General features: G+C 32.8%; 1 protein-coding gene across 1 annotated transcript; it reads left to right on the top strand.

Annotated features, from left to right (window-relative positions):
* The first annotated feature begins 3650 nt into the window (after nucleotides 1-3650).
* LOC138348980 (uncharacterized) lies at nucleotides 3651-4308 on the top strand. The gene is made up of 2 exons (XM_069298603.1): nucleotides 3651-4101; nucleotides 4214-4308. The coding sequence occupies exons 1-2, from the start codon at nucleotides 3651-3653 to the stop codon at nucleotides 4306-4308; spliced, it is 546 nt and encodes a 181-aa protein (XP_069154704.1).
* The last annotated feature ends 6609 nt before the right edge of the window (nucleotides 4309-10917 follow it).

Below are 10917 nucleotides of genomic sequence, written 5' to 3'. Positions count from 1 at the left end.
AAACTTGAAAAATATGATAATTGAAATGTTATTTGGCGTACTTGGTGGGTGATGCTAAACTTTGGTGGAGGACTCGAAATGCAGATGATGTAAGTGTTGGTCGTCCTAGAATTGATACATGGGATAAGTTAATTAAAGAAATGCGTGATCAATTTCTTCCTAGCAACGCATCTTGGTTTGCAAGGGATAAATTGAAAAGGCTAAGGCAGACGGGTTCGGTGAGGGAATACATTAAAGAATTTACCTCTGTGATGTTAGACATATAGAATATGTCTGATGAGGATAAATTAAACAACTTCATTTCGGGTATGCAAGGCTGGGCTCAAAATGAACTCAGGAGGTAGAATGTTAAAGATCTGCCCGGTGCAATTGCTGCTGCAGATTCGTTGGTTGATTTCCGGACGACTCATCCTTTAACAGATGTTCCCTCCACTTCAAAAACTAAGAAAAAGAACGATAAGAAAGGGGAATGGAAAAAGAAAAGTCGTAAGGACAATACAAATGACAAAGGAAAGGCACAGATGAAGGATGGGAAAGACAGACCACAGAATAAATATGGTAATTCTAAGGGCTGTTGGACTTGTGGTGTTCCTCATTTGGCCAAATCTTGTCCAAACCGGGAAAAAGTGAATGTTTTGCTTGCTGGAAATATGAATCAAAGGGAGGGGGATGAAGAAATTATGGCTGCAATGGCAAACCTATTGGGATTGTCCTTCAATCATATTACAGGGATTAATAATGTTGGAGATATCTCTAGCACTTTGAATTCTCATGCTTCCTTAATTCATATAGAAATGAAAGTGAAAGAACAACGTGTGATGGCAATGGTTGATACAGGGGACACTCATACGTTTGTAGATGTGAAAATTGCTACAAAATTGGGGCTGAAGTTGTCTAAAAGCCCTTCCTACGTCAAAACAGTCAATGCTAAGGCACAAGCCATTGTGGGCATGGATTATGGTGTGTCTATGTCGACTGGAAGTTGGGTGGGAAAACATAACTTGATGGTGATGCCGCTTGGTGACTTTGAAATCATACTTGGGATTGATTTCCTAAGAAAATTCCAGTTTGTTTCGTCTCCTCACTTAGATGGAGTGATGATCATGAATGGAAGCAATGTTGGATTTCTCAAAGGAGTTCATCCATTTGGGAACATTAATAAAGTTGCAAAGAAGAAAGACAAGGGAATGTTGTTGTCTGCTATGTCAATCGACAAAGGGATGAAGAAGGGTGATGAAACTATACTTGTTGCCTTAGTCGAAGTGAAACCTGATGTGAAGATGGACGTGCCTGATTGTGTTGCTGAATTGCTTAAACAGTATGCTGATGTTATGCCGCCTGAATTACCAAAGAAATTACCACCAAGGAGGGATATTGATCATAAGATTGAGTTGCTGCCTGGTACGGTTGCTCCTGCACAGGCTCCTTATCGTATGGCTCCTCAGGAATTGGTTGAATTACGCAAACAATTGAATGAGTTGTTGGATGCCGGATTCATTCAGCCATTAAGGCCCCATATGGTGCTCCTGTTTTATTTCAAAAGAAACAGGATGGGACGATGCGAATGTGTGTAGATTACCAGGCGCTGAACAAGGCAACTATAAAGAACAAGTATTCAGTTCCGTTGGTGCAAGATTTGATGGACAGGTTAAGTAAGGCATGCTGGTTCACGAAACTTGATCTCAAGGTAGGTTATTGGCAGGTTAGGATAGCAGAGGGTGATGAACCAAAAACAACATGTGTAACTAGATATGGTTCATATGAATTTCTTATAATGCCATTTGGGCTGACTAATGCCCCGGCAACGTTTTGCAACTTAATGAATAATATACTGTTTGACTATCTTGATGACTTTGTTGTTGTTTACCTAGATGATATTGTCATTTATAGTCTAACATTGGAGGAACATGTTAATCACCTAAGTTTGGTTTTGTCTCAATTGAGAAAATACACACTTTATGTCAAGATGGAAAAGTGTGAGTTTGCTCAACAAGAGATAAAGTTCTTGGGGCATCTTGTTAGTAAAAACCAAGTTCGAATGGATCCTAAGAAAGTGCAAGCCATTGTTGATTGGCAGTCACCTCGTCATGTGAAGGATTTGAGTTCGTTTCTTGGCTTGGCTAACTATTACAGAAAGTTTATTGCTGGTTACTCAAAAAGGGCAGCGGCTTTGACAGATTTGTTGAAGAAAGATACAAAGTGGGTTTGGTCTGAACGGTGTGATGAAGCATTTCAGAATTTGAAGAATGCTATTGCATCTGAACCTATACTCAAATTGCCTGATTTTAAGTTACAATTTGAAGTGCACACTGATGCGTCAGACAAGACAATTGGTGGCGTATTAGTGCAGGAAGGTCATCCAGCGGCCTTTGAAAGTAGGAAATTGAATGATGTTGAACAGAGATACTCAACACATGAAAAAGAAATGGTTGCGGTGGTACACTGTTTGCAAGTTTGGAGAGTTTATCTTCTAGGTACTCAATTTGTGGTAAGAACTGATAATGTAGCAAATAGATTCTTCAAAACACAAAAAGTTGAGTCCTAAACAAGCACGGTGGCAAGAATTCCTGGAAGAATATGATTTCATGTGGGAACATAAACCAGGAAAATACAACCAGGTTGCTGATGCACTGAGTAGAAAGGAAGTGTTTGTTGCAGTATATTCAATTTCAAAACTTGAAACTGATTTCTATGATAGAATCAGGTTGTGTGCTGCAAATTATTCATTGTATGTTAAATGGATGGGTCAAGTGCAAGATGGCACAATGAGACGGTATTAGATCGAGGACGATCTGCTTTATTTTAAAGGGGGGAGAATCGTTGTACCAAATCAGGGCGGGTTGCGAAAAGACTTAATGAAAGAGGCGCATGATTCTGCTTGGGCTGGACATCCCAGTGTTGAAAAGATGTTAGCCTTATTGTCTCATGTTTTTTTTTGCCGAAAATGGAAGACGACAAAAGGCATACGTCAAGACTTGTCATGTTTGTCAAGTGGACAAGACTGAACGTAAGAATGAAGCAGGTTTGCTGCAACCTTTGCCTGTTCCTGAAAGGCCATGGCTATCAGTAAGCATGGATTTTATTTCTGGGTTCCCTAAAGTAGATGGCAAAGCATCTATCATGGTGGTAGTTGACAGGCTTTCAAAATATTCTGTTTTTATTGCTGCTCCTGAATTATGCTCATCTGAAGTTGCTGCTGATTTGTTCTATAAAAATGTGGTTAAGTATTTTGGTGTTCCGACTGGCATTGTGAGTGATAGAGATACAAGGTTCACTGGTAGATTTTGGACAGCATTGTTCAATATGATGGGAACTGAATTAAAATTTTCTACTGCAAATCATCCACAAACAGATAGACAGACGGAAAGATTAATTACTTGTTGGAAGAATACTTGAGGCCCTATGTGACAGCAAGTCAACGGAATTGGGTAATATTGTTAGACACTGCACAGTTTTGCTATAATCTGCACAAGTCGTCTGCAACAGAAATGAACCCTTTTGAAATCGTTTTAGGCAGACAGCCTATGACGCCACTAGATGTTGCCAAATCTAAAAATCAGGGAAAGTGTCCAGCAGCATACAGGGTTGCAACGGACAGACTTGAAATGTTATCTGAGGCACAAGATAGATTGCGCAAGGCTTAGCGGTGCATGAAGAAGTATGATGATCAACATCGTTGCTCAGTTGAGTTCAATGTGGGTGACAAGGTGTTGATGAAACTTACCCCACAAATCTGGAAACAGATTGTAAGTAAGACCAGACATCGGTTTTTGATTCCTAAGTATGATAGTCCATTCGAAGTGGTGAAACGAGTGGGTGAAGTTTCTTATAGGTTGAAGCTACCAGAAAGGTTGAAAATCTATCCCACTTTCCATATGAGTTTTTTAAAACCTTACTTTGAAGATGCAGATGATCCGGATAGAAACACGTCAAAGAGAGCTCTTCCATCAGTACCTACACAATATGATACTGAAATTGAGAAGATCCTTGATCACCGGGTTTTGGGCACAAGTAAGAAGAATACCAAGACTGAATTCTTGGTTCACTGGAAAGGCAAGAGTGCAGCCGATGCAGTTTGGGAGAAGGCAAAGACTTATGGCAGTTTGATGCTTAGATCGAGGACTATCTAAAAACAGTCTCGGTGAGGGCATCAAGTTCAAGTGGTGCGGGTGGTCTGTTAGACCCACAAACTACTTGATCTAACTACGTGCAGTCATGTCAAGGACTTGGGCATTGGTCTTAACGTGGATGATGGCAAAACAGTGCAACACAAGTTCAAGGTGCTTGGGTGTTGGCAAGGCAGCTTGAATGTGCATGGCTTATGTGTGGGCTAAGGGAATTGGCAAGACAACACGTTGACTTGATAAGGCAAGGTTGTGAAGACTTGACAAAGTCAAGAACAAAGCAGTTCACCCGAATTGCTGAAATAAAACTAAGTGTTGGAAGACAACTAAAATATTCTAAGTGTTGGAAGATGGCAGAAATATTCTAAGTGTTGGAATGAAGCCTGAAATATTCTAAGTGTTAGAATATTAGTATTTCGTATAATATAGACAAATAGTAATATGAGTGTTGTTAGTTTTGGAAGTCTATTATGGTCATTTATTTGAATAGATTGCTTTGAGTTGGAAGTTCAACGAAAGGGGAAGGCTAAAGTCCCGAAGTGAGTTCGATAAATTGAGGCAAGTGAATTTTAAAATCCTTGTTAAGTGTATGAAATTTGTGTATTTCCTTGTGGTGTGTGTTTGGGAGAAATGTGACTTGGTGAAGGATTGATTTGTCCACCTTGATTAATTCTAATGATGAAAAGGGATATTAAAAGACATTGTGATTAATTGTTTGTGTGTGATGGGCTGGGAATAGTACGAGTATTGGTGTTATAAAGGCAAGATTTATTACTATAAATTGTGGATTGTAATCCGAGAATGTCAAAGCATATGAGTATTAGCTGATATATTATTGACTCTATTTATTATGTGTGATTACATTCTTTACTGAACCCGTATAATTATGATAATTGGGGGAAGTTATTTGTTATAAAGACATTTGATTTATTGAGATGTTGTATCATATTTGATATCATATTGTGAACATGCATTGACATGAGATTGGGTATGAGTAAAAGTCTAACACGTGTAGATCGTCTGTGTTGAGATCAAGTTATGATTATTTGGGCATGTGGAGATCGTCCGTGCGATGGAGAAGTTATGATTATAATTTGGGAACGTAGAGATCGTCCATGCAAAATTTGTTTGATTTATGATAGTGCATTGAGATCATCTCCACAGACACGTGGAGATCATTCGTTTCAGTAATTGGACCTCGGGAGTCCCCTATGGTCATGAACTCTCGATCTATTTCTGAGGAGTATTATGTATATACGGTTGAGGGAGTAATTGATATTTTAAGGCATATTATTTCATAATGTCATATTGCATTGCATCCCATGACATCCTTCATTCTTGATTATGTGTTTTATTGGTGGTTGGAAAGCACTTGATATTTGATTGCCTCTATTTGATGAACTTGATCTTGTGTTTTGCTGATATTGTGAATGTCTTTTTGTGAAAGTTTTGATTGATGAATATTGAGTTTGTAGCTGAGGATGTGTAATATTTTAAAATGATTTTGATGAGATGGGTGCTATGAAAACTATAAACTGTTAGGTTGGGCTGATTTTATGCAGGTTGTAGTTGTGGAGGCTCGGTTGGTGTGTAAGGAGTTTCCGTATTTTATCCCTTTAGCTTGTGTATAGAAGTTTACTTGCTGGGTACCGTGTGGTTTGGTACTCACCCCTTGCTACTACAATTTTTTTGTAGGTTACTAGCCCAGACCTTTGTGATATTTCTCTCTTTTTGTTCAAGGCTTCTTGTGGAGAATTGTGAGGTAGCTGCTTGTTATCTCAGCAAATCTTCTTGCGCCTATTTATGATCTTGTTCTATTCGAGAAACAATGTCATTTGAGACCTTTTTTTTTTTAATCAATGGTAATACGTTAGAGGCTTATACACGTGACAACCAGATCTTGGTGGGATAAGACGAGTGTCATCACGTCCATTTTTGGATCATGACATGATGGAAAGGAGAGCTCTACTTTTTTATAACACTCATGCAACGTTATTTCCTTTGATTATGACAAGTAGGACGTATGTGTACTTCATATTAAGTTTGTGGTTCGGATAGTCTGATGATGTGATCGAACGTAAAAGGGTGACAAGCAAGTCCATTTATCGTAGTTATATGGATGCATCGCCTTCCTAAGTGTTCACGACTCTTAAAATTTTGATCCAATTTAATTTATCGGAAAAATTATGAATATCGTATGAAATATAAAGGTTCAAAATTGATGTTCTTTTCTTTTCGATCAGTTAAATTTTTTATATATATATTTTTTTAAATAATTAAACTTTAAACTCCTTGTTTTATTTTTAATGTGATAATTATTAGTCGCATAACATTAATATGTTTGCTAGACCCAATTTTTTTATATATATATTTGTTCTTCAATTTAGTACTCTATAAAGTATCATATCAAAAATAATAATAAAATCAAAGTGGGAAAAATCAACTGACGTGCTTGCAAAGGTTAAATAATTGTTCACCATCTATATGTCATCACATAGTACAAGTTATCACGAGTTTTCTTCCAATAATAATAATGTGAACAATTAATTTTAAAACTCTTCACATTTGATTCTTTTATAATGTCTTTGACTTCAATGGAGGAAAACTAGTCAAATTTTTTTATCGCGTATTAGATGAGATTGTTTCTTTCTCAATTAGAGAATTTAAATTTGAGTTCTGATTTGAATTTTTTTTAATAGTGATCGTCTCTTAAATAATATCTTTTGCTATGCAAATTCGAAATAATTACTTCAGATAATTTAGCTAATTAGGTGTTGAATACTTATTTGAATTGATCTAATTTCATGACAACTCTTATTTGTTGGTCTTAGATCTGTTAATTTTTATTTTATTTTTAAAGGCAAAATTATGCAGATTTTTTTCAAGCTATTTTACTACAGATATTTTTTTTTTGTACGCAAATATTCCTATAAATTAATGGTACCTATATTGCAGTACAAGCTAATAATTAATAGAAACATTTACCTAACAAGCCTAACCTATATTGAAAGTTGAAAATCTGATATATATATATGATAAAGGGAAAAAATAAAAACTTGCTCGCATAATATAGTTTATAGATATATCTCTTATAATTTTGTATAATATTATATAATTGATGTGTAATATAGTAAATATAGTACTACAATAAAAATACCTTTTAGAGGTAATAAATAGATATATTAATAAAGAGTGTTAAATTTTTTAGGACATTAGTTAATTGTTATAGCATCCAATGGTAATATATATATATATATATATATATATGATAAAGGGAAAAAATAAAAGCTTGAATGCCCGTTCGATTTCTTATCGATTCCCAACTAGCTTTGAGAATAAATGACTCACTACGATTCTTTTGATAAAGGGAAAAAATAAAAACTTGCCCGCATAATATAGTTTAAAGATATATCTCTTATAATTTTGTATAATATTATATAATTGATGTGTAATATAGTAAATATAGTACTAAAATAAAAATACTTTTTAGAGGTAATAAATAGATATATTAATAAAGAGTGTTAAAATTTTTATGACATTAGTTAATTGTTAATCCAATATTACTAAAATTATAAAAACATATATAAAGAGTATCAAATGCCGCTAAAAATACATATTTTTTGTAAAAAAAATAGATGATCATGACCATCAAAGAATTTAATAAGGTAGATAAATAAAATCTCGTACACTTTTTTTAATAAGAACTATTTCTCCTTTTTAATATAAGCTCTAAAATGTACAAGTTCAAATAAATCTAAGATAAAAAGCTGAGTATATAATATTAATTGGTAATACAAAAAAAATATCATAACTTATTATGGATTCATCACTCATACGATTAACTATCTGAATTTTTATCTGATTATAATTTAATTCTCTACGTTGTAATATGCTTTTTATTTCTCTTTAGAGGCCCCAATTTTATTTTTATTTTTTTCATATACATATAGTACAAAGGTCTCATGTTATTGTTTTAATATAATATATATTATTATTTTATGTGTAGTGAACTGATGATCAACAGTTGCAATCAATAAATTTGAAAATGAATGCATGTAACAAACAATGGCAGGTTCATTTGTATGCATTCAATTTGTTGCCTCCCTTGCAGGAGACATCAATCAAATAATGCCATTATTTCTAGGTGTTTGAATATTAAGATCCCAATTTTATCAAATGTTGACTGGTATTAACTTATAAGAATTTAGACAATTTTATAGTAATAAAAAAATTAGTGTAGGAGTTAATTATTTAGGTACATCCTAATTTATAATATTATGAATTTTATTAATTTTTATCTATATCTAGATAAGTGTATCTCAGAATATGAGGGGTTAAAATTATGTGTAAGTTGCCCTAGATATAGTACATTTAAGTGGATTAGCATATATCTGAAATATCTAACAAATTTCTCTTACTTCCCTCACCTTTTTTCTATCTCGTTTGTTACTTTCCTATACTTATCTGGTATTGCTGATATACGTGAATCACACTAAATACTCGCTAAATATATTTTTATCAAGTGTGATATGCATGTATTCTGGGATATATGACAAATCTCGCTTACCTACCTCCTCATTTCGCTTGCGCCTCTCTCCCTATTTTAATGTATTTGATAGCAAAAATACATGTATTTTGTATCTTTCTCAATATATGATATAAAATTCTATATTATTGATATAATATAGAATATTTTAAAATATAAATTATGATACTGAAATATATCATGTGATTTTATTTTATTTTTTTCAAAAAGGTACATTTGATTAGAATAATAATTTCAAATAATACAAATTCCTCTTAATTTCTCAATTGTATTGTTTATGAAATTGCTTTTACTTCGATATCTTATTTAATATTTTTTTTAGGATATATGTGATGAAGACAAATTTGATGCATTGAACCAGTATAAGATGTCAATGGGAATTTATATGTTTTCCTAATAAATTCCATCTAATTTTGGCTTTCACATCATTAATTACTGCCAAAAAAAGAACTGCAAAAAATATTTTTAAAAAATAAAATTGGAAGTTATTCATGTGCTATCAACAATTAATTTTGATCCTGAGAATATATACTACTGCTATATTATAATATAGTAAATGTTTTAGACAAATTCATAGAATGTTTGTGGTATTGTCTAATAATTTCATACAATATTATGTAATGACAAGAAAATATTTTTTTATTCCACCCCCTGGTATTTCATCTTTTCATCTAGGTTCAATGAACAAAATTCTATTATTGTTTTGTTCAAACAAAATTAATTTAGGGAAACAAATTGTCAAAAACCTAGTGAAAACTGAAAAATAAAGGTAAAGTTCTTATAATTCTTGTCATATTTGATGTTTGGTTCCCAAAATTTATAAAATAGAAATGCACAAATACTTTTGTATTTATTGTGCTACACTTTACAAAGAGAAATTAGAAGTTGAATGAGAAAACCTAACATAAAAAAAGATCAATATAGATTGTGATTTGAGATTCCTCTATTTTTATTATGAGATTTTATGGTTCGAGTTTGAAAATGAAAAAAATCATACCTTTTAGTGATAATAGATTTTTCTTGCGGCTGTAATATTTATTGCCGCAAGAATATTTAATCTCGAGTGAAGCATCAAAGATCAAGATAGATTGATTGAAATTTATCTATTCTTGATTTCACGTCTTATGTTCGAGTCTGAAAATAGAAAAAGTCATATTGGGCTGGTAATTATAAACTTTGCAACATGTGAATCCAAATTTAGACCTAATCACTATAACAACATAGACATTTAGTAGCAATACAGTTTTCTTTTAATTGCAATATTTGTTATCGTAGATTCATTTATCATCAATTGAGTTAATGTTATTATATTTAAAATTGCTCAAGTCCCCAATGACATTTATATACACTTTTTGTTGTAAATATTAATATTATATTATTCTCGCTCAATATAATATAATTACTAATAAATAATTATGTAAAATCTTTTATTTGCTATAATTTATGAGTCCAAATATCGAGCGAGAAATCAAAAAAGATGCAAAATATCAATGGCTCCATTAATTATTACTTTCTATCAACCCATTCTCATATTAGTATATTAATAAATACTTTTTATACATTGCTTATCCTTGAATATATTCAATTAAATCAGTTACAATGATTTGAGAAAAAAAATGTATAGACATATTAGATTAAAAATTTATACATTGCTAATATATTCAGTATAATCTCATAAATAAAGTTTGAAAAAGATAACATGTACGCAAACCTTACCACTACAAAATTAAAAAAGGGGTTATTTCCGAGGAATAGGCTTCTTTTTTTTTTACCTTGATAGGAAAAAATTAAAAATCAAGGGACAAATGACTCTTACAAACTTAAAAAGTATACATTGCAAAATTCAAATATTTTATGACTCTTCTAATCCATATATCTTGTTCTCTTTTCATATTTGTTCCATCAACATTTTCAATTTTTCATGAGAAAGATATTTTAGACAACAATCTTGACATTCGAGTAGAAAAGTTCGAAATGAAATTGCTTTAATGTGGCCCTAAAGCTTTTTTCCTATTTTTAAGGGGTAGGGTTCTCCCCACGAGACATATGGTCCCAAGTAATACAGATTTGTGACGTATAGGACCAATTAACAAGGAAAGCAATCTATTGTTTTTTCCGTTTAGAGGCTCACTCAAACTCGAGAAGACGTTTAGTTAAAAATGATTGAGACAATCAAAATGTTGAAAGCAAATGACAGCTTGCTACTCATAAATTTGAATACAACAGTGACACATACTTAACAAAAAC

This window comes from Solanum lycopersicum, chromosome 5, assembly GCF_036512215.1.
Source record: "Solanum lycopersicum chromosome 5, SLM_r2.1".
NCBI classification, from domain to species: Eukaryota; Viridiplantae; Streptophyta; class Magnoliopsida; order Solanales; family Solanaceae; genus Solanum; species Solanum lycopersicum.
This window is presented reverse-complemented; position numbering and strand designations above follow the sequence as displayed.